The 25512-nt window shown below is 34.2% G+C and overlaps 2 protein-coding genes across 4 annotated transcripts; one reads left to right on the top strand and one right to left on the bottom strand.

The window, feature by feature from the left end:
- Positions 1–1897: 1897 nt before the first annotated feature.
- Positions 1898–18193, top strand: LOC106124579 (long-chain-fatty-acid--CoA ligase ACSBG2). 3 transcript variants are annotated; one of them, XM_013321408.1, is made up of 16 exons: positions 1898–2091; positions 8958–9051; positions 9962–10163; positions 10261–10395; positions 10647–10848; positions 11464–11565; positions 12373–12522; positions 13647–13756; positions 13977–14117; positions 14417–14482; positions 16092–16310; positions 16605–16839; positions 17014–17154; positions 17360–17485; positions 17728–17848; positions 17981–18193. In XM_013321408.1, exons 1-16 carry the CDS (start codon positions 2065–2067, stop codon positions 18055–18057), a joined length of 2148 nt encoding a protein of 715 aa, XP_013176862.1. In that variant the 5' UTR covers positions 1898–2064; the 3' UTR covers positions 18058–18193. The 3 variants fall into 3 exon arrangements, with proteins under 3 accessions (XP_013176862.1, XP_013176861.1, XP_013176860.1); XM_013321406.1 differs by lacking the exon at positions 1898–2091 and adding an exon at positions 2268–2439; XM_013321407.1 differs by lacking the exon at positions 14417–14482 and having other exon boundaries at positions 1928–2091.
- Positions 18194–19104: 911 nt separating this feature from the next.
- Patj (patj crumbs cell polarity complex component) lies at positions 19105–25257 on the bottom strand. Its single transcript, XM_013321853.1, has 17 exons — positions 25094–25257; positions 24852–24942; positions 24416–24572; positions 23820–23992; positions 23553–23682; positions 23115–23227; positions 22496–22632; positions 21967–22115; positions 21800–21877; positions 21378–21579; positions 21037–21210; positions 20808–20941; positions 20545–20730; positions 20295–20473; positions 20076–20208; positions 19775–19941; positions 19105–19424 (listed from the first exon to the last, which is right to left on the bottom strand). The coding sequence occupies exons 2-17, from the start codon at positions 24939–24941 to the stop codon at positions 19248–19250; spliced, it is 2379 nt and encodes a 792-aa protein (XP_013177307.1). The 5' UTR covers position 24942; positions 25094–25257; the 3' UTR covers positions 19105–19247.
- Positions 25258–25512: the final 255 nt, after the last annotated feature.

Below are 25512 nucleotides of genomic sequence, written 5' to 3'. Positions count from 1 at the left end.
AGCAAATAAAACTTTTTACTAGTAATTATTTTATTTTTATCTATGTTTGATAATTTTACTCATTAAGGGTCGTAAATCAATATGTTGCTGTAGCATAATATTATATTGTTGCTCTAACAGTGACTTTTACACTTTTAATACATACTAGCTACGCGCAGGTTTGCCGATGAGACGAGTTTACGCCTGACGCGTCTTTTTAGTGAGGGCAGGCTATGCTTTGAATTCATTGTTAAATTGTAACGTTTCACTTGTTTTTTTATAAAGTTTGGTTTAATAGACTTTAATTATTTAACTATACTTTCACGGCTTAGTTTGATTCATTCGTTAACAGTGGAATATATGATTACGACCGATTTTTTTTTATTATTTTTATGTAAAGTGTATACGATAAAAAAATCTAGATAAATTTTAATTTATCTATATGCCTTATTAAATGTATTTGATAACCTTCAGAGGTGGTCATTGTCAATCACCGCTAATATCGACAAACTGATAATCATACCCACGTATATACTTTTAACGCCAGTAATTTCCGTTACACAAAATTGAGGCTCTTATGTAATCCATAGTCAATGATTTTACTAAGCATATACTAGCTGTTTATGTTTATTACCTATGTTTCTTCCAGGCTATGTACTACATCTGTGTGAAATTCGTGAAGATCCGTTGAGCCGTTCCGGAGATACCTTCGAACAAACATCTATCCATAAATAAGTAAGATTTTAATGCGTTGGCAATGACATGACCAACATCATTTTAAAATAAAATATTTAGTTCTACTATAAGAGTATATAGAAAGAGTATTTTAAGTAAAAAGAAGATTGCTCAGTTATGCTCGTCCCGGAGAGAGCACAGCCACGCCCACGTTTATTGAAATATATTTTTCACCATTCCATTTAGCTTCATCAGAAAACTTTGTACATATTAGGATATATGTAGTTAACAACAATATAGTCGAATGCCGGATTCGAACCCAAGACTTCAAGTTCGCTTGTCGGTACACTTCTAACTAATATTCAGTGTTTCGATCTTACAATTGATTCACAATAACTTTGGAGGCGGCGGTGGCTCGAAGGTTGAGCAGTTAACTTGTTATCTGCAGGTCCTGAGTTCAGACCCCGTCATTTACCAATGTGGTTTTGGAATTTCATATGTATCCGTACGTTCTTACGGTGAAGTAAAACATCGTGTTGTAACCTGCATCGGCGAAGAAATTCAACGATATGTGTGAAATCTAACAACGCGCACTGGGCCAACATTGTTTACAAAGGCAAAGTCACCTTTAACATAGAGAGGATTCCAAGCTCCTCGGTAAGGAAGTATGAATGAGAGATATAATTTACTGACATTATATATAGTGGGAAAGAGTGAAGTAAATAAAATAATTAATATATAGGTACAAAAAACTAGAATATGATATTGGTGTTATCGGTTTAGCACAGTCAGTTTGATAGTATATATCAGTATTTAGACCCCTACCGAAGCTTAAAGAAAATATTATCAAATAATCCATAATGTAATTAAGGTATGTAGATTGTGTTAAATCTAGTTTTAATACAAAACAAGTTGTTTTTAAATATCAAGTACTTTAACGGTGTTTTTATAAGTTGACTAGAACAACTACGGACATTTTTATACGCCTTTTGATCAGACTGATAAAAACTGTAAAACAATTTTATCCATTTTTGATCTACTTAATTTTGGACTGGTAATGCTATTATCATTCGTTTCATATAGAATTTTCCATCTATATATTATCAAATAAGCATGAAACCATTACACGTAAGAGAAAAGTGGTGAGTTAAGAAAAGTTCCAAAAGTGGAAAGATTAAGATAGGTCAAAGATTAATTGTGAATTTTTTTTTATAATTTGGTTTATTACCTACAGCTGATTAGGTAAAGCCGTGGCGATTTTTATCAGAGCTTAGTTCGAGAGAAATAGCGCAATTCGACGAGTCGCATTGCGTTGACGCGGACGTGTGCGCAGCGCGCGGCAAAGGCGGCGGAACGCACGAGCACGGCACGACAGACTATCACGCAAACGAGCGCACACGACGTCACGCCATGGCAGACACTACAACTCCCACCACGGTATGTTGTGTGTCAATCCTGTTAAATAATTCAAACATTTCCACGCGATTTTGTTTATTACTCAGCTAAAATAGTGTACCAAATGAAGGAAGGTAAATAGCATAAACGTAAGCCAAACATCTTTAGTCATTGAACTTTACACCGTAGTGTGGCGCGATAGGGCAAACCGCCAGTTGGCTACCAAACACGCGCCGCCGTGGTCGCTATAAATCGAACGTTTTCCTCGCGATAACACGAACTGAAATATTTTAACTAAGCAAATGTGTTAGAAAGAGCTATTATTCAACTTTAACTACTTATTATATTAGTGGCAATACCTGTTTTGTTTGGTTTGGAAAAAAATATATGGTGAGATTTATATTGAATATATTATTAAATTATTCTTTATAGAAAATATGATATGAGTGAATCCAATAACAACGCCAAAATAAGGGTGAAAGTAAAAATGTGTATCTATCTTACTTCTTACTAATATTAAGATGTTTGTTACTAAGTATCTCCACAGCGGCTCGCTTAAATTTAGTATAGATGTAAACACAGACTGGAAGAACACATACGCTACTAATTAATTTTCCTGTAATTCCCCGCGGACGGAGTCACGGGCAATGGCTAGTATATCATATATTAATAGTTAATGTTTTAGTCAAGGATGTCTATTTACTTATTCGGTTCACTTGTTTATGGTTTCACGACCTTGATTTTGGCAAAAATATTTTTTTACTTTGAAAAAGTGTTTAAAGTTATAGAAGAGACGAAAGGTCGCTGGTGACTTCATACCCGTTACAAGAACCCGTTACTCGACCCCCTTTTCGTAATTTTGTTTGACATATACCTACATACTTATATAAACACGTATATAAACAACAGTGTCAATTTAAAATTACTTAAGAAATTAGTTCGTAAGTAAAGAATCAGTATATTAAGTTAAAATGGTTACATTTTTTCACACAAGACTCGTGACTCACATATAAAGTAGTTGTTTTTTATTTTAATTTATTGAAGACGGATTGATCTTAAAAGTGACAAATGTACTGTTGTCACTGTTTTTTTCCTGAAGATTGTAAAGGATGGCAATAAGTTGCAATACGTCTGTCAGTTTTATTCTATTGTTAAATGTTTTTTTTTTCAAATTAATTAATCGCGTGACAGAAAGTACGAATAATAAATTAGTTTTATTAAAGTTATAAAATGTAATATCACCTTGAAATGAGGTAGATTAAACGAATTCATTACTGGTGCATGATCCCCGCCGAGCTAACTATAGTCATTGATAAGAAAGATAACACTAAAAGTTATCAGTTTTATCGTTTTCAAGCGAAAATGACCCAATACTAATGAAAAGCAAGTTTTATCCATCGGTATATTCTAACTTAATATAGTAACTCTTCTGATTTAAGTTCAAAGTCCAATGTGTCGTATATGAATTTTATAGTAAATAATAACATACGATCATTTTTTTTAAATATATTATCTGTTTTCATGTTTCTTTTTTACTAAACCTCAGTGAATAAGAAATATCAGGAAAATATTTCTACGAAAAGAAAGGTTTAAATTTTAAATTTTCATTTTTTCTTAATAGCCAGTTACTATAAAAAATTTTATAATCTTGATTTTTATACTGGTATAAAAAATTATAATTACTATAGATTAAAAAGAAATACGCAGTTTCCATTATTTTATACGATTCGATCACGTCCCTATTGTGATCTAATTAATTGATTGTATTTCCTTATGCAAAACTTTACTTAGTATTCTTAATGTTAGTTTTTTAGTTCGTTAATTCATAAAGGTGATTTGGATTTAGAGGACAAACGTAATATATTTAATGAACCAAAAAAATGCTACACGAGTAATTCCGCGAAATAGATTACACTATGTAAATTATTACAATAAAAAACTTTTATTTATCCTTTCATTTTCTAAGGTTACCTAGATACATCATTTCACTGTTAAAAAGTTACTGTATAGACAGGAATTTATTGATCTCTAACTTTATAAATTTATTATTTTTGCTATTACTGGTATTACGGTTTTGAACACCCATCGGGCAATTTTACATTTAGAAAAATTTGGTGTGTAAACTGCAAGTAATGTATCTTACAAGATGTAGACACTAGAGATAATAATTTGCTTAATAATTCAAAAAACAGGAAGCATATTTTATATATTTTAAATACAAACATGCTAAGGTGCTGATGTTATTACACGGTCTTCAATCGATGTACAATTTATAAATAGACGTAATTTGTTACAGCCATGCGAAGTGGAATGATGTTGCAAATATTAACATGTAATTACACTATTAAACTTCACACTTATATAAATTATTAGAAAACTCTATTTTTACATACCATTATTAATAATACAAGATTACAAATATAGTTCCTGGTGTGATGGTAATAAGGAATTGGATCTGCGGCGTCTATTATAAAGATAAATTATACATACGCCTATACATAGACCGAAATTTGAAATACATAATAAAGATTTTTTTATTATATTCTTTTCTACATTAACTTTAGATGTATCAAATTTCACGTTCATCCGTTTGCGCAATTTTCTTAACAGGGAACACAAAGTTCTGACATGTTTATTTTGTCTTTTGGGATGTAAATAAATTTTCTTTCTTTTATATTACAAAGTTAACATTTATTGGCACTATCTACCCAGTAGAAGTCCACTACGCCATTTGTAACTATTTAGGATGGCTATCCGCCAAAGTAACATTGTTTCTATTCATAATTTTAAATTAAAAAAAAAACAATCTTCAAACATATCTTAAGGTAAGTCATCCAATGTGTTATGTTTGCAAGGTTTTTTTTTCATAATAGCTTCGAACTCATTCTATTTCATTGTCTTTCTCTATGTTTATAAAATCTACAGTGAACTAACATACAATAGTTGTAAAAAAGTAATAAGTAGCCTATGTGTTCATGCAGACTGCTAGACTGCCAAATTTCATTAAGACCCGTTGAACTGTTCTCTAACAGACATGTATTCATCAACTTTCACATTTATATTATTAGTAAGAAGTAATATTTGCTTATCGTAATCTCACCCCATCCCAACTAATCTATAATATGATACTGATAATAAAGTCAAATTCACTGAACAAAAATATAAATACTTGTATCTATGATTGCAGGAAGAAAATCATTTTTAGCATAATTACGAGTGTCATCAAAACAAATTATTCCATAGTGGAAATATTTGATATTCCTATAACCCAGCATATAAATAGTTGCCAAGGCGATATTGATATTTTAAATAGATTAATACTTATCATTTAATCCTAAAAGTCTCCGCTATACCTTCCAATAATAATACCTTATCATTAACTTTAGAATTAACTAGCTGTCGTCCGCGGCTTCGTCCGCGTGGATTTATAAAAAAACTTTATATATAGATAAGTTAAATAAAAATCAGCTCTTCAATGCATACATTCGAAAAAAAATTAATAAATAGTATCCTATGTCCGTCTCCTGACTCTAAGCTACCTTCTCGCCAATTTTCAGGCATATCGGTGAAGCCGTTCTTGAGTTATAAATAGTGTAACTAACACGACTTTCTTCTATATATATATTGATTTTAGATATTTTTCCTACAATACATTGATGAAAAGAAATAATCTTACTTTTTTTAAACATTAGCGCGCTTTCTTTACCAAGTCAAGTGTCAGAAATGATTAGTGAGGGAACATAAACGTTGATATTTTAATAAGGCTAGTGTTGCGCCGATACACCGTCACAGTGTCGGATTATCTTCCTAACACTTCTTACTAATATTATAAGTGCGAATATTTATATGTGTGGATGAATGTTTCTTACAAGTTATCTACAGAACGGCTGGTTGGATCATAATGTAATTTGTCATATATGTAGAACATAGTATGGATGAACACATAGACTACTTTTTAAGTTTCTTTTTAATTCTCGCTGTTTACTTTTGACTGTTATGTATGTTTCTCGATCTATAACTTTTTCACTCATACTAGTTACTTCGAAAACAGATGTTTAACATTATCCAAATATTTTCCAGTTATAGAAGTTATGACGTAGGTGCGAAAATAGTCATACGATTAGAAAGAATGCAGCCAACTGTGAGCGATTTTAACACTGTTTGAGATCGAACATTTTATGAGCAAACGTATAATTTGTATCATTTGGGATATGGTACTTTTTTGATACTTGTTTCTGTAGTTTACTTTTGTAATTCGTTAAAAATTTAGTAATTACAAATTAGCAAGTACAAATGAGTATTATATTTGTAGAACAATGAAGAAGCTTTTATTTAATTTTCAGTTTTAATTTAGTATATTGCAACTTGGTTCTTACGATAACAACGTTTCGATTTTAACATTTACCTAAGTAAATTAGAAAGTAAATTCTACAAGTGTTTTACGGAGCATTTTCACTATCGTTACACAAGAATATGGTTCTCTGTTGTACAGACGGAGAAGCATATGTTTTAGGAGTGGAAAGTCACGGATATATCTTAAACACAATCACAAACATTAAGAATGTTAATAGAATATTGCTTATAATAAGTGATATGTGATCTCAGCACTTATATTTCTTGCTTGTGTTAACAAGATAATATTATATCTGTTAGGTATTAAATTATACTAATTAAATACAAATGTTATTACACAAACACTGTCACATATATTTATATGTACATACTTTTAATATAAAATAAGAGCGTCGGTGGCTCAGTGGTCAAGCACTTGACTTGCAATCTGCAGGTCCTGGGTTCGAATCCCGCCATGTACCTACGTATTTTTCGATTTACGATTTAAATATGTACATTTATCCGACGTTCTTACGGTGAAGGAAAACATCGTGATGCACCCTGCACATATCCGAGAAGAAATTCAAAGATATGTGTGAAGTCAACCAACCCGCACTTGGCCAGCGTGGTTAACTATGGCCTAGTCACCCTTAACTTAGGGTAGGCTCCGAGCCCCTCGGTGGGGACATATAGTGAGCTGATGATGCTGTCACATATATTTATAAGTACATACTTTTAATAGATTTAAATTGTTTCTTCTTTACTCTATTCAATATTAAAATGTCAATGATTTTTTATCTGTGAAGATGTCATTCAGACAAATTGAAAATAACACCAACGAAGATATATCTATAAATATAAAATTCAATAATAAAGGTCAAAAGTTTCGCTTGTTAACTCTTGTACTTTACATAGGTAATAAACACAGGCATACCGTCTGGCTCTGGGACTACGAACAATGGAAATGTTAGTTATACTTTTCAATATATTATCAGATGAGTTTAAAACATATCATTGTTGATTTGCCAAACAGTAGTGTCGAAATTCTCTGCCGGTATAAAAACATATCTATAAAAACTTACCTTTACTATACCAATGTCGAAAAAAGTGAATAATTAAAATAAATTAAATATACAATCTCAGTCTTGGTAAAAAATAATAAAATACGAGATATAATCTACAATTTGATATTGAAGACTTTTTACGTTAAAAAGATTCAATCAAAAATTTGTTCCGAAAGCAATGTCTTTACTGTTGTAATCTATACTAATATTATAGCGGAAGAGTTTGTTTAAACGCGCTGATCTTAGGAACTACTGCTCTGATTTGAAAAATTCCTTTTTTGTGGAATATTTCATTTATAGAGGAAGGCTTTAGGCTATATAATATTAATATTACCAAATACCAATAGTTTTGTTTTTAAATTCCGCGCGGACCGAGTCGCGGGCGACAGCTAGTTTTGTATATATGTAAGAAAAACTGCTTTACCAGATTGTTTACGGTGAAAACATTTGGGGTTGAAATAAGACACAGTAGTACTATTACTACTATAGTAGTAGTTGGGCTATGGGATTGTCAATGGGGGAAAATCACGAAACGTCACAACAAAGGAGGGGGCTAGATTTAGTTTGGAAATTTAAGAATTGCTTTGTACTCAAAATACGTGATTTAAGGTAAAGGGGAGTGACATAGTCTAAAACTTAGTAAAAAAAGGTACTAAAAACGTCATGTGATTATTGGACGACACCTATAGTTTCGTACACGACTAGCGTAAATTAGATGCTTGGGTAAATTATATTCTATTTCTGTTATTCATAAGATTGATATTTTCGTATACAATAACACATATATGTAACGTAAATTCGATGTTTCTTTTGAAATGGATAAAGATCACGTCACAGTTTCTGTCAGAAAAGCACAGTATTGTTCCATTGTAAAATTCTTCCTTTTATAAGTACTTGTAACTTGTTTTTGTTCATATCGGCTTATTAAGATATTATTTTTTTTTATAACACCGCGGACGAAGGAAATCACATTTTTTGCGCACAGCTACATAATTTTTTTAACACATCATGCCATATGTTTTTTTTAGATGAAGACGAACTTTGTGGCAGTGGCCGTGATAAGGAATTAATGTGATCAATTCTTGATAAAACATAACATCAAACATGGAACTCTCAATTTATTATTACTTTTTTGTTTATATTACCAAGTTATCAGAAAGTAGTCTTTATTGAAAGTTTTGATTTTCATTTTGTTTTCACCGATGTTCAATGTTAACTTATACAATATATCATACACAAGTTAAGATGTATTTTGTAAAATAATTGTACCTCAAGTAACTCCGGATTAGTCTTGAATGAAAACAATATTATTTACTTCGACTAACAGTGTTGTCACAGCGTCATAAATTTGTATAAACTTTTTACTGCTTTAAATTAATTTTATTGCTGTTGAAAACTGATTACCACAATATTTATCCAATATTATCTGTCGTATTACTTTAACATACATTTATTATTGTAAACATTATCTATATCCGAAGATTAATTATAAACGTATTTATTTGTTTTTAGGAAGCGTCGACAGTTATCGTGGAAAACGGCGAGGAGATAGTGAAAGTAAACAAAATGCAGATGCCAAATGGAACAAACCAAACATATTTAAATGGTAAGCACTTTTCAGATAAGTATCTAACTCCAAAGCAGAAAAAAAACGGCAAATATCTGTCAATTTGTTTATCAAAATTATAATAATAAACATCGAATAATTCCTTTAGACATTTGTCTTAAAAAGAAGCGATAATGGAATCGCAGATTAGTACCCATGACCTTATATTTAGCACCACAAACTCTAAATCACAATGCTATTGGCATATTTGTTAAAATTGCCACCAATTGAGCAACGTAAATAGTTCAACCTGCTCGGATCTGCGTTTATATTTAATGTAATCTAATTTTTTCTTATACTTTACTAAAATTATATCTCTAATTTTTTTTTGTTTTTAATAGTTAGTTTATATTTATTGCGCGGAAGTTTTGAATATACTATGGCTTCGTACTTGTTAAACAATGTGTTAAATAGTTTATACGTGCCCTAAACATAGATCGTATGGAATTCCCGAGAACAATCGTGTTTATAGAAACTTTTTTAAGTTTATTGTTACGCGACATTAGGTAGAGTCACATTATTAAAACATTATATCACTATGAACTAACTACAGTAATAATTTATAGGTATAAAATAACTGAGTAATTTTTATTCTTAGTGAAATTTCTATTCTTATTGCTTCACTTGATTGTTGGGACAAAATATACCTGCTATTAATAAAAAGCGTCGTATTCAAAGAAAAATTTAAATACTTTGATTACAACGAGCCGTGATTATTTCAGGTACCAATTACAAAATAAAGTAAAATATAGTAAATCACACTGCATCTAAACATCGGTTCTGCAGCAATTGCTTTGCGGACTTATTATTATATAAAATGCTTGGATTTTTTTAGTTACATGATAATAGTACAGTTAAATTGATAATACTAATGTTTAATTTCTCTCTTTGTTTACTCTGTGTGACCTAGGACCTAACCAAATAATACCAGCGGAAGATTACATAAGCTGTGTGCCGGGCGGCTATGTCAAACTGCGAATGCAATCACGAGGGGTCGCTTCAGAGCCCCCCTTGTCGGTGCCGGGCTTGTTGAGCAGGACGGCAGCGAGGTACCCCGACGCAACAGCACTGGCCACCAAGAAAAATGGACAATGGCAAAAAACAACATACAAGTGAGTCAATATTAGATTTTTTTTATTCCATTGACAAAATTTTGTTTTTCCAACTCAGGATTTAAGAAACAAAAAATGTATTACAATTTCTTTTCAGACAGTATCAAGAGCGAGTACGAACAATTGCCAAGGGTTTCCTAAAGTTGGGTCTGGAGCGCTACCACTCGGTGGGCATTCTTGGATTTAATTCAGAACAGTGGTACATTGCCGATCTAGCGGCTATTCATGCTGGGTAAATATTCATGAATTTTACTTAAGAATAATTAATTATCTTAATGTCTCTTCTATTGTCTCCCAAATATTTGTCAGCGACGCAAATTAGTTAGCAAAAAAATATGTAAACTGAATGCTAATGTGTTTGTTAACAAGTTGAACATCTATAAGAACCTATTGGCTATTCATTGCTCCTTTATATCTTTCAAAATTGTTTTTGAATTTAAAATTGACGTGTTATTACTAATAGTCATGTAATGTTTGTTATAGAGGTTACGCGGCGGGTATCTACACGACGAATTCTCCGGACGCCTGCTACCACTGTTTGGAGACGTCGCGAGCTAACATTTGCGCCGTGCAGGACAAAAAGCAACTAGAGAAGATACTGTCAGTTCGTAGTAAATTGAAGCATTTGAAAGCTATCGTACAATGGGAAGGGCCTGTTGATACCTCTGTGCCGGGAGTTTATAGCGTAAGTGTAGAAGAATATATTATCTCTGTTTACCCCAGTTAAGTTACGAGCGATTGATTTAGTGTGAAAACGTGAAGTTGAGACTAAAGCCCAAAAAAACATATTGTTTTCTCTGTTGGTCAAACATAATGACCGGAATGACGCTATATTTATATAGAGATTTTGATCTCAGAAACCCACGTTAAGTTCGTTTAGATTTTTATTTTTAACTTCTTGGGAAGCGAATACGGAATTATATCTCAGTATTGTTACTTTTTAATAAGTTTTTTATTTTATTATCATGTTATAATTATAAGTACCTGAAAGGACACGGTCATTAATCTTGTAGTATTTAAGACGAGTGAGTAAGCCACTGAAATGTGAATTAACATCTGCAACATGTCGGTTATTCCATATTTAGATCGGCTTGCCGAATGATGGCGCGACGTGCTGATAAATCGTTCATTACTCAAGATCAATATTGCGGAAATAATGTAAACAAAAAATAGTAATAAATTCACATAAATAATTCAGTAAGATACAAGCTGTCTTTGATCGTATTATCACGTAGAATATTTTACATATTTATGTTTTTTTTTCTGCATGGAAATAAATGTATATAATTTAATATTACAGTGGGAACAAGTAATGGAAATGGGCGCGAAAGAACCTGATACCCAACTGAACAGCATCCTTAAAGGTATGGCTGTTAACGAATGCTGCACTCTAGTGTACACTGTAAGTTTTTGTTTTCTACTTATTATTGTTTTTATAGTATTAATTGACAACTATTTGATAATAAAACCTTAATTTTTCTTATCACTTTTGTAAAACGAATAGCGGTTAAAATATCTCGATGGCCCCCACGTAAACCATCGTGTGTTTGAAAGGCAAAATTTTGCACGACAAAACTTTAATCAAACATGAACATACAAAAACAATGGATATCTACATATCGGATATAGACATTTCTCTTGTAACGTTACTTCAAAATTATATATTATACGTAAATTACATTCTTAACCCTTAATTTGACGAAATTTTTTGTATCAAAAAAACATTTTTTTTAGTAAAGACATATTTACGTAATTTTCTCTAAAGTAGTTCAGTAGATTTTTTTCATTAGTTGTTCGTCACACTGAACACCATCGAATTAAGGGTTGAGGCATTACTTTTTAAACATTAGTAAAAAATATGGTTCGATGTAAAATCGTAGCTAAAAGGAAGTAGCGTCAGCTAAAGTTATTTCAATGTCGTATGCATTTATTGTTTCAAGTCAATTATACAATATTATCATTGGTTTTATATTACACGTTTTATACACGATTACGTGTGTTAATATTCCCATTATATATTCACGGCATTTTAATAATTATGCTACAATACAATAAATATTCGTCACATATCGAAGCAAATGTCATTCCACTAAGCGACAATAAATTCAGATCTAAAAGTTTCCATTAAATTTTACTTCTACCTTGGGACACCCTGTATCCTGTATAACTATGAAGTGCTATAGATTAAATTTATCACAACGTGTTCCAGTCCGGCACGGTGGGTCCGCCGAAGGCAGTGATGCTGTCGCACGACAACCTGACGTGGGACGCGTTCTCTATCAGCGAGCGCGTGGGTGACCTGGCGCCGACGTACGACCGCCTTGTCTCTTTCCTGCCGCTCAGTCACGTCGCCGCGCAGGTATTTATGCTAATTTATTACGATCTAGCACCCAGTCATTGCCCTCTCAACTATTGAAATATTTTTCGCATATACGTCTATTCAATTGCAATTCCGGGTGACCTTATCAGCTTGACTGTCAAAACTAATTGATGCTCTATGGGGTGATTTTTTGGAGTGTCGTAGGTACAATCAATTGGTGGGTTATTTAAATAATTGCTTAGTTAATTAAGTCTGACCAAAGGCAAGAATTAAGTTAAAACATTAGCGGAATTACTGTTGCATCGATGAAATAATCATGATTCTTGTACTTTGTAAACATATGTTTCGCGTCCCATCAACCAATGCCACATTTTGCAAAAAATCAATATGACATGTGAGAAAATAGTGGTGTGTCAAGTTATTGCGTGGGAAATACAGATAATAAGTTACTGTCTTCTTAAGGTTCTATTTTAAAGTTGAATATTGATTTTATATTAGTGTCTTTGTCAAATGTTAGTATTGACCCTAGAAGCAAGGTTGCTGTAGCAATTGGAAGCGTAATTGTCGTCCAAACTTAGCCATGATGACTGAGTGATTTTCTTCGACTCTTTCATTAAGTTCAAGACTTTAATTAAATGTCTCAGTAAGACAATAAGTCGATGAAACACCAATTTGCATGTAACAAAGACTAACGTATAACAAACAATTGAAGAATATTGCATGTCTTTTAAACATTGTATTTTCCTCGTCGGGAAGTGATTATACGACCTAAGGATGGCTACTAAATTGTATAACTGTAGACAGCTATTAAATTAACTTGTAACTTGCAATGCTATTGTTGTGAAAATTAACAATGTTTCACCTTGTCATGCGAAGGCAAATTATCTTGTATGCATTTTGTTATCTGTGCAATGAATGGAAGCGATACAAAAACATTACGACATCTTATCTAAATTCAGAACTGCAGTATCTTTTAATATTTCCTTTTACATAAGCCCTAATGTCATGTTTTTTTTTATAAATAAATCTCTTAAGTGATATGGTTTACGGAACATTTTTATGCTGGAACTTTGGTAGAGATATAGTCAACCGACTTTTCTTAAATCTTTACCCAGAATTATTTACTTAATCAACTAAATAGTTTGTTTATTATAATATTGTAGGTTGTGGATATTTTCACAACTCTAATGAACGCGGTGGCCGTGTACTTCGCGCAGCCTGACGCGCTAAAGGGCACTCTAGTCGAGACACTAAAGGAAGTTCGACCAACAAGGTAAATTGATTCTGAATTCCTAATATTTCTGTAATCATAAAATAATAATACAAAACGGCGTGTCTTTATTAAAAACAAGTTAACAAACTGTTTTTTTAAGCAGCATTATTTTAGTGTAGCTAAAAATACACATACAATAGTGAGCGCTAAAGTAAATTAAAAATAATAAATTCACAACATTTAAGGTCACACAAGAGTTTCTAGTAAAACTTTTTTATAGGTTCTTGGCTGTGCCGCGCGTGTGGGAAAAAATGTACGAGAAAATCATGGCCGTGGGCGCTTCCAGTGGAACTATCAAACGGAGCATCGCTCTGTGGGCTAAAGACAGAAGCATGAAACACCATGAAGCCAGAATGAATGGGTAAGATCTTAAATATTTCAGTCACAAGATTTTAATATACATTATTTTGAAATTTAAATGTTCATTCGATATTAGGTCCTTTTCTGAATCGATAAAATTAATGCGGCAATTAGCGATTTTGTTAGTTGTTTTGTAATAAGAAACTACGACTTACAATCTTAACTTATTAACTTAATCGTAATAGGGATTCGAACCCTTAACCTCGTAATTGGAATGTTAAGTTGAACGTAGTTGAACCGTCAAGGTATGAAGTGTTTCTGCTATGTTAGTATATAAGTAAGAATATTATATCTGATTAGTTCGTTCTCGGCTGGGATGAGAGGTCTACCGCTTGACTTCACCACCACCCAAATGTTACGTTACTGGTATGTACAGCAAGTACTAGCAAGGAGTCTTGTCAGATAATTTGGTTGCATGAATAGTTAGGGCTGTCACCTATAGTGGTTTTTTTATGTGTCTTGTTGCCGGTGACAAATTAATTTAGCAATTATCACAGAAACATATAAATAATTCGGTGGCAAATCTTAAGATTGACAATTTTAATTCTTTATAATATTGATACTCGTGTTTTATTATTGTAGATGGCAGCCTTGCATGATATAGAAATTAGAATTTTGGACGACTTTAATATTATTATAATGAATTACAATTTATTTTCCGGCTTGCACGTTCCATTAGTATTTTTTGTTCGAAGCGTACTTTATGAATGAGCATGAAAGTATCTTTTATTTTTAAACAATAATATTTAATTTTGGGCACGATATAGTCAAAAATATGCATTTCATTTGTAAATTATCCTATAACATAAATAATGTGGGTTAGAATTTTATATCGATTTTTATTTGGCTTTGGTTGACCTTGTTATGTAAGGTCGATTCTTAATTATGTTATACATACCTACTTCCAATCGTTCATAAACTTTGTACTTTATTCTGTTATCAATTGTTCTACAAAACTGCAGTAATTATAAGCTGTTCATTTTTATCTTGATTAATTATTATTTTCGTTGAAAATCGATTACGATTAAAGTGAAAATGGATGCATTACACATATATAAAATTCAGAACTAGGTTAAGTGTATTTTTTTTAATTTTGTGCGATGTTAAATATCAGCATAAGAATGCCACCAGTCACCATTAGTAAGCGATGTTACACGAACTGTGCTGCGTAGTTATGTCATTTAACAAATTCAAATTAGACCGATTCATATATTATAATGCCTCTGAAACATAAATCGTATTATTTGATTTTAGAATTTATATGTCTAATATTAATTTCCTGCATAATGACAGTATCAATTTATACGCTTTATAGAGTTTTAACTTTTAGTCAAGCTTGTCATATTGTTCAATTATTTAGCTCTATTTCTCGTATTACTATTTAGCTTAGAATTGTTTGCAATGTTTAAGTTTAAAATTATCAATCATGATATTTGATAAAGCATAAACGCATGATGTTTCTTATCTCTTTGTATTTTTAGTGTTGAATACATTATGCAAAATAATAATGTTATCTACATTTTATTATTGCGTTAATCTGTAGGTATTGTTTATAATCATTTATTCACAACCATTTGCATGTGTTTTTATAAAACAAGAAAGTTGTATAATTTAAGTTATCTAAATTATAAGGCAAAGGTAAATTACAAAAACAAGATAAATTGAAATTTATTGTTTATTTAATTTGCCTTATAATAGTTACTACTAAAGGTTATCCAATCGCGTTTATTAATAGTATCGTCGAACTCAACTTGAATTAAATTGTTTAAAACTAGTTCACGGCCGTAAATCTTTAAGTATATACTAAAAATCTTACGACAAATTTTATTAACGTTGCGTGACGCACATACTTTTTAAGGGTACATGATTTTTTAAATAACAAAAATAAATCGACCGACGTTAACTTAGAAGGGGCATTTACATATTGCCTCTGTCAATAAAAAGCAAGTTGAATTAATGTTATAATAACGTGTAGGTTGGAGGGCATGGGCTGTGGCTACCGGATTGCACGAACGCTGGTGTTCAGCAAAGTACGCGACCAGCTTGGATTAGACCAGTGCGAGACGTTCGTGACAGCCGCCGCGCCGCTTTCACCTGATATCAAGAAGTTCTTCCTCTCTCTAGACATACCCATTGTGGATGCGTTTGGCATGAGCGAGACAGCCGGCGCTCACACACTTAGTATTTATCCAAAGTAAGTTTGTTTTGTCAACGTACAACAAAAGTTAAAACTTATGTTAATGGTCTAAGTAATTCGTTACGAGACAAAGTCTAACTTGTGTACTCATACAGGTAAAAGTGTAAACTTATATTACATCTCAGAGAATCGTACATTTTTACTATTATAGAGAACAGTATTTTACGTAACTACACTTGCACGATGACAATAAATTTTCACCTTGAAGAATAAGTATGTTGGAAGCCTTTTGTGCTTTCTTTAGTAATAAAATATCTTCTGACCTCATATTTCAATTTTAATGTCTTTTAGGTTGAAATTGGATTCATCTGGTGAAATATTAATGGGTACGGAGACGAAGTTCGGTGGGGCGATGAGTCCAAACGGTCCCGGTGAGATTATGATACGTGGCCGACACGTGCTGATGGGTTACCTGATGGACGAGGAGAAGACGAGGGCCACCATCGACGAAGAAGGTTGGGTGCACTCCGGAGATGTCGGCAGAGTGGACAGCAACAACTTGCTATATATTACTGGCAGGATAAAGGTATTTACGTTGCACTACATTGCAGAAAAAGAATCGCTTGTGCTAAAAAGTTACAAATTTTAGTACTCAGTCAGTGTACTATAGATGGATGTATCAAGTTACGTTCACATAGCCTGCGCAACAATACCATTTATATGTATTTGACATATATGTTTGTTATATGTTTTTTGTCAGGAATTGTTGATAACTGCGGGTGGTGAGAACGTGGCGCCGGTGCTGATCGAGCAAACGATACAGGCGCAGTTGCCGCAGATTGGCTACGCCGTGCTCATCGGTGACAGGCGCAAGTTCCTCTCCGTACTACTTACATTGAAGGTACTTCATACTTTGTTATATTATGGTTTGTAACGAGATTAAATGTTTGATGAGTATATCAAAGGACATCTTAGTGACGGCCTGTGTTCAGCAGTAGACGTTTTACGGCTCATTAGTGTCGTTAATTTCCCATTTAGATAAACCATTTTATCCCTTAAAACTATTATCATAAGGCACTTTGAATAATTGTATCTAACAATCCCAGGCCAAAATAAATACGGAGACTGGCGATCCTTTGGACGAGCTGGAGACGGAGGCGAGGAAATGGGTAGCTAGCCTCGGCAGCAAGGCGAAAACCATCAGTGAGATTGTCAAGAGCAAAGACCCGGCGGTGAGTTGATCATTCAGAATTAAAAACGTCCATTGCTCATTATTACTTTTTACTGTGGAGCAAATTGTTCTGTTGTCAATCATTTGAAATTTCACGTTCGTAAAAAAATTGTAACAGTTAAAAAACATAGCCATCGCCCTTTTAAAACCATGGACAACACACTGCAATAAAAGTCACGGCAGTGGTATTTCGTAGTAAAATATTTTCTTTTTTTATATTTTTCCTTTTTGTTTCGTTTCCAGGTGCACAAAGCAATTGAGGAAGGTATAGCACGCGCCAACAAGCAAGCCATATCAAACGCACAAAAAGTACAGAAGTTTGCGATACTCCCTTCAGACTTTTCTATGAACACAGGAGAATTAGGTATGTTAATCGATCTTTTATTTTACTCTACACTTAGGAAATAAGAGCGACACGCTTTTAGTTGGTAGAACATTATTTATTTGTTACTTTATGTTTTGTTTTTTTTTTCTCTTAAATCTTTTTTTGTTGTAGGACCTACGCTTAAAATAAAGAGGAACGTGGTGTACGAGAAATACAAGGAAATTATAGAAGAATTCTATAAGGATTAGTTTAATTATAATGTTAGGGAATGGGGCTAAGTCGTTACCATTGCTCAATTAGGGGATAGAGCTGGATCGTTTAAAATTCTATTCAACTAAGGGCAGATGTAAATATATTCTTGTTAATATATGTATAGTGTTATTATATCTTGACTTTTATTTATGAAATAAAAAACACCATTTGTTTGATACTATGCGTGCACAATAACATGATACTTTAAGACCACTATATCATATGTCACTTCTACAGAATTTAGGTTCTATAGTAGTGTGCATGAATAGTACATTTTATTTATCTTGAAATAACGAATAAATGATATTAAATATGAATTAATAATCAATTAAGTCTTAAAGTTAATTACATAATTATTTAAGTACAATAAACATTTTTATTTTATAAAGTAAATAGACGTTATATTTTAAGTACATAAATATATTTTAAATAGAATCAATTTTCAAGATTTATTTCTTAGAATTATGAGGAATATAACATATTTTCAACCTAAGCACTTACTAATTGCTAGCAATCTTTATTTTAAATATTTTTCGAATAATAAAAAAAATACTTATAGACTTCGAATACGTTGAGCTTATGAATCGGAATGTATCAACTATAGAAATTATTTTCTATTAATATAACATAATAATTTCAATAGCAACATATCTTTCTTAATTATGGTCAAATAAATTAGATGTCTCATCTTTTTGAGTTTAAAAATAACAAATCAAGTCAAAACCTTCTTGACATAACCTTTATATAAATACGGTTTGATCGTAAAACGAAAAAAAATCAAATTAATTATTTTAATACTGATTATTCGAATTATCTGGAATGATAAACTTAATTTTTTACTTGGCATGTTGTTAGGAAGACATGAATTCAGAAATAGAATTCTTTCAAATCGAAAAACAATGAATCCTATGCTAGAAAGACACTTATCGTGGATTTCGGAGATCAAAATTCCTGCATAAAAGATTTCGTCATCCCTGTCATTTTTCACAAAACAGAGATAACAATAAGTTTTAAACGGAGATTATGATCTCAGAAACCCACAGTTAGTGAACATTTTTTAAAGTTTTTATATATTTAATGATTAAATCATTTAACATTATAGAGAACTGTTTTTTTAATGGACGAATAATTAAGAGAATGTCATAAACTGTCAAATTGAAGAAATTGTATATATTTTCCGCACCCATCAGTCGGTGTCAGGTGCGGTTGTGGTGGGTGTGGTGGGTGCGGGGGGCGCGGAGGCGGGCAGCGGGGGCGGGGCGTCAGCCAGCGGTAGAGGCTTCGCCACGCCGATACGTACGAGCCCGCGCGGCGCACCCTTCAGAGCAGCCACCGCCTGCTCCAGGCTCGCATCCTCCAGGTTCTACAATAGAAGAAAATGTTAGAAAATTCATCAAAATCCTCACATCCAGTTTCTTTCACTTCCTTACAGCAAAGTCGAAAGTTCTGATAGAGGATTGGGTATTGAAAATCATGATTCCTTAATATGCACGGTCCTTGATACAACGAAAGTATTTAAAAAGGTACTGACTTACCTTGCCAATGCCCACAAAATACAGAGCTGAATTTTATACATTTTTCAGATTAAATAATGGCTAAAAATAATTCAAGTCAATTTATTTTGCACTAAATATAATCAACCGACGTAAATAGAAAAGTGCCAGTTGCTTCCAGTTTGTCTGCAGTCTTAGTATTGTATTATTGGGTAAGTACCTGGTCGTTGACGAAGAGCAGCCTGTCGCCGGGTATGAGACGACCGTCCTGCTGCGCCACGCCGCCCGGTACCAGCGACCGGATGACCACCAACGTGGCGGCCGGCCGCAGCGGGTCCTGGTAGTCCAGGATCGAGAACCCAAGACCGCGCTCGCCCTTTACCAACTCTGCGAACGACATGCAAAGCGTATGTAAATCTAAAACCGTAGTATCACTGACAACATCGAATATAACGACATCAAGAGGCTTCGCGATATCTGGTCATAATAACACGCATAAAAATAGTTTACAAGCAGCATACCAATGATCTGTGGCTCGGAAGCCCACATAGCGAGGCCGGTGAGTGGCTCCAGGCTGCGCGAGCGCGCCTTGCCCGCCGCCAGCGTACCTCCCTCCTCGCCCCCCGCTCCCGCCAGGCTGCCGTCTGATTTCGCCTGCAACATACATACAAACATACATATCTGCTCCAGCCTGCTGATATCACAGCAATCTAACTCCCAATCTACTCGATAATCGTTACCTTGACGAGCGTGTGTGCGGGCGGGGCGAGGTCTAGGGCGTGGTGCGGGGCGGGCGCGGGAGCGGGGGCAGGTGCGGCGCGTGGCCGAGCGCACACCATGCACACTTCGCTCGACAGCTCCTTCAGGATAGACACCACCTCCAAGTGATTCATGCCCAGAAGACGGTGCCCGTTAACCTCTATAATAGGGATAAATTATATAAATATATAATAATCTGTACAATGTATTAATTAAGAGATGTACACTAACCGAGCAGTTCATCTCCGGGGCGATGCACGCCGGCACGACCGACTGGCCCCTCGGGCAGCACGCTGCGCACGTAGTGGTGGGGGCGCACCTCGCGCCCACCCTCCACGTCCACAGTGCCTTCCAGCGAGATGCCCAGCCCGCCGCACCCGCGCACCACCACGCCTACCACTATTTCAACATCCTCGCCTGCAACACACATAGAATACGAGGGTCATGAACCAGACCATTGTTAATTTTTAAAAACCTTAAAAAATTATTAATACCTAAAATAGCTTGCCACTTGCGTCGTATGGCCTCCTTTTGTTCGTGCGTGCGCGGCATCTCGAAAGCGGGCTGCGGAGTGGGCGTGCGCGGTGCCGGGGGCGGTTCTACAATTTCCTCTTTGTTTGGCTCCGAACTGTTATAGTTTTTAATTTATTATGATATTACATTTCAAGTTGTTGAAGTATAATATGATCTTTTGGGAGTCGGATATTGAAAATGTATCCTCACGAGGAGTGCAGATGCATCATTGGCAGGTCGTGGCCTGCGTGTGTGGTATGGGGGGCGTGGCGCGGGTCGGGGCGGTGCATGTGCAGGAAGGGATTGTGCGGCGCCGCACTCGCCGCGCTCTCGCCCGCCGCGATCGCCTGCTGCAGCTGCTCGAACTTTTCGCCGCGAAGATATCTACACAATTCATAAACATTTAAAACTACCAATAAATAGTGACCTTATGACGACATGTCCAACTTTAATCCTTACAAATCAGCATTTAAAGGCGCAGTCACAAAGACAAAATGTACGCTAAGGTAGAACTTTTGGACACTTAGAGCATTGTGTGAGGTGTTTGTTACCTCTCCAGTTGTAAAGTGACGACGTTGCCGCTCTGCTTGAGGGCGTCGACTGCCCGCTGGTTGGACTTGCCGGCGAGAGAGACGCCGTCCACCGCCACGATGCGGTCGTTGACTCGCACCGCGCCGCTCAGCGCCGCCGCACTGCCCGCTGTCACTGACTTCACGAATATCCCCGACAGCTCCTCCTTCTCGCACACGTACCCTGACACATTGCGTATCTTACTTAATCTTATTGATATTATAAATCCGAAAGTTTCAATTGATAGATATTTCTTAGAAGGTAATCTCCAGAAGCGCTCAACTGATTTCGATGAAATTTGGTACAGCTGTAGAAGATAGTCGGGAAGAAGACATAGGTGTCGCGGATGTTCCCGCTCCTCTTTTGCCCTCTTATCTGAGATAAAAAAAAACAGAGAATTTACCTGCTATGGTTATCCCCAATCCATTTTCGTCCTTCTTCAATTGCACAGTAAATCTATCAACTTCTGGTGATTCGGCATCTAAAAATTTGTATATATTATTGTAATAAAGTAAATATGAAATTATTCAATGTTTTAAATAAGCAATGTGTATTTTAATGTAATGTTACCAGATTCCGGAGGCGGTGTTATGGAGCTGCCGAAGACAAATCTAGTGGGCGCCGGGTTTGATGTCACCAGCGCGGGCTGAGTGTTGAACACTTGCTCGAATCCAGTATCCAGCAAGTAACGATCCAAAGCTTCCGGGTTAGACAGTAACCTGGAAACAATCATTTATATTTATTAAGAATTAAAGACTTGTACTCTTATATGAATAATTTGCAATTAAAACAAAATTAACTGGTGATGAGCATTCTATTCAGCCGTAATGTATTCAATTGCCGTCGTTAGTGCAAATTAAAAAAAAAAGTAGCCAATAATATTCCCGCGCACATTAGCCATCTTCCTGTGAGAGTCCCGTCAAAATCGGCCCAACCATTCCGGAGATTATCGGGAACAGGGACAGACGGCCTTGAAAATTGGTTTTTCATTATGGTAATGTTTCTACATCACGTACACAAAATATGTAACCTTTAATTCGATGTAACAAACAGACACACCAATGTTATTATATGTATAGATAATTGATGTGAATGTAACCTTGCGGGTACTATGGGTGCGATGGAAGGTTGCACGGCGGCGGGGTCAACAGCACGCGTCACCACGAGACGTACGCGCGAGCCTGACGCGCGCAGCACGCCTGCCACCTGCTCTGAACCCATCTCCATCAAGCTCACCTACAAACACAATATCTGTATTCACTCCGGCTAAATTATTTATAGTTATTGAGATTTTCAAATATTTCTGCACAGAACTTAATTTAAGATGCGTCGGGGGGCACTGGGCTGCGTGCATATGACCTTGGGCCACTAAAGAATTAAAACGACCCAACATAGATTGTTGTGACTACGCTTGCCAACTATATTTTACAATAATTAATATTATTTTATTAAAGCATCGCGAATAAATTGAATCCAATGCTACGAAACTTAATTATTATAGTATTTTATGTCTCTTATCTTTTAAATTACCGATTTCTGTTCCTATGAAATGGTTTGCACATCTGTATCTCAAAAATAAAAAGACTGCTTTTTAACTATCTTTTAAAAAATACTACGAAACATCCTTTTAGCTCCAGTTTCACTTCAAGACATAAATGTTTAAACAAAAGCAAATAGTTAAAGAAGCGAACACTTTCTATTACGGTAAAATAACTTACATCTCCGATCTGTAATATGTGATCTCCTGACTTGAGGCGGCCGTCACGATCTGCCACGCCACCAGCCAGTATAGTTTTTACAATGACTCCACTAGTTCTAGCACCAATTATACCTGAAATTATTATAAATAAATTAATATTTAAATGTATGGACTATGGATCTTGCTGTTGTGTTAAAAATACAAGTTTTTACTTGTCTAGAATATAACTTATAATGTAACTAGCTGTCGCCCGCGACTCCATCCGCGTATAAAAAATAGATAGTAGCAGACTCTCACACCTACTGAATATGCATATAAAATTTCATAAAAATCGGGGTCAAGTCGTTTCGGGGATGTACGGTAACTAACACTGCGATATGAAAATTATATTTATAAGTTTAATTGATTTCAATAGCATGCTAATATTTGATAAAAAAATATTCAAATAACACTTTACCAAATCCAAGTCCAGTGCCATCATTTACTAAATTTATTATTTCAACCTGTGCCCAATCTCCTGCAACAATGTTAGTAGAAGCTGATGCCAAGGAGTCATCATTACGTGACAAATCCAATATGCCACGATTCTGAAACACCAAAAAAACAAACACTTTAGTAGTAGTTAGAAAGGCTATTGCAATGCTAAAATAAAGTCAAAAATTAAAGAATGTAGAAGTGGAATAAATATATACTTCACATTCTTCTATAACTATGCATAACATACCTGCTTTGGAGACATACTGGAGTCAACCGATGCTGTATCAAGTCCCAACATGCGTTCATTGTCCGAGTTTGATCCAAACTCCAAGCTATTTGGTGGTGAAACTTGCGGAACGCGTTGTTCCTCCTCCCCCTCATGTGAACCGTATAGGTTCCTAGTTTGCAATGCCAAATCACCTGTTCATCAAAAATTAAATCTCACTAATATAATAAATGTGAATGGATGTACGGATGGATGGATGTTCATTGGATACCATACATATGGTAAAATCGCCAAAATGGCTACATGGATCTTGCCGAAATTCGGCATAGATGTTGAACATAGTCTGGATGAACACATAGGCTACCATTTAATTTATTTTTAATTCTGCATGGTTGGAGTCATTGACAAATAGTAGTAAAATTATAAAAACATAACATGTATTAATGATAGTAATATATATTTCTTTATTTTGTAAGGTTTTTCCTACTAGTAATAATTAAAGTCATTTAAATATACAATTATTATTGACATCACAACCATGAAAATATATTCATTAAATTTAATTGATATTTTTACTACTAAATATTCGACATTTAATTTTTTTTTTAAATTCTCACCAGCAGGAGTGATGTCAAAATCACCAGGAAGCATTGAGGGATGGTGAGCAACTTGGGTGGCCAGCATTGCAACTGAGTCATGCAAAGTTGCTATACTTCTTAATATTGGACTCTCCAACAAATTAATAAGCATGTTTAGATCATCAGTAGTGGCAGCCTTAAATACATAAATATATTGTTTAGAATTAACATGTTGTGAAACACCTGAATTACTATAGGTTTATGATACTCCGGGGAAAGATACGTAACAAATTAAACCTCTTTGGTCAAAATCGGTTAAGTATAGGTCACGATAGTATTGAAATACATACATACAAATCTACATACAACATATTTGTCAGAACAGAAAAAAAACATCACACATTTGCTCCTAAAGTATAAGGAAAAGTGTATAAAATTCTTTACACTTAGTCTCAAATTGATCTATTACATTTACCTTGAGTTTTGGATCATCATTTTGATCAACAGCAGCCTTTACACTTTCTAATTGTTGTAAAGCATTAGATATATTCACACCAAGGTGCATGCTGAAATATAAACTACAAGCTTTAAATGTGTTTTAAATGTTATAAAATTTCAACGGGCTGTATAGCTTTCAACTACAATTAATATAATCTAAACATAATAAAAAAATATCCATTCAATAAGTAAGAATATAATTATGCTTTTCATACTTACATGATAATTTTATATCAAAGTGACTTGAAAAATATACTTTAGTTGTAAGTCGTATAGGGTATCGTAATATTTAAAAAATGTTATATTACTAAACTATTAGATACTTCCGAATTTTGTTTGGAAAAAGGTGAGATAGACATAAAAGTATCAATATTTTATGACGTTATTACTGACGTTGACGTTTGAGTTGAGTTTTTGAGTAGACGTGACCATAGATAATTCATATAAGCCATCTATCTTATCCTTCCGACATAGCTCAAAATGGCAAGATCCTAGTGCCATAAAAATTATTCGATTGTTTATGTTTAGAAGAATTTGAACGAAATACATTGTTGTTAATGTGAATCTAAAAACAACTATTAACTTGATATTTATTTGTTTCAAATTTTTACTTGTTTATGTATAATAGGACGTTAAGT

Source organism: Papilio xuthus, unplaced genomic scaffold (assembly GCF_000836235.2).
Source record: "Papilio xuthus unplaced genomic scaffold, Pxut_1.1 DF825946.1, whole genome shotgun sequence".
NCBI lineage: Eukaryota > Metazoa > Arthropoda > Insecta > Lepidoptera > Papilionidae > Papilio > Papilio xuthus.
Note: the sequence above shows the minus strand (reverse complement) of the source record. Positions and strands in the feature narration are given on the sequence as shown.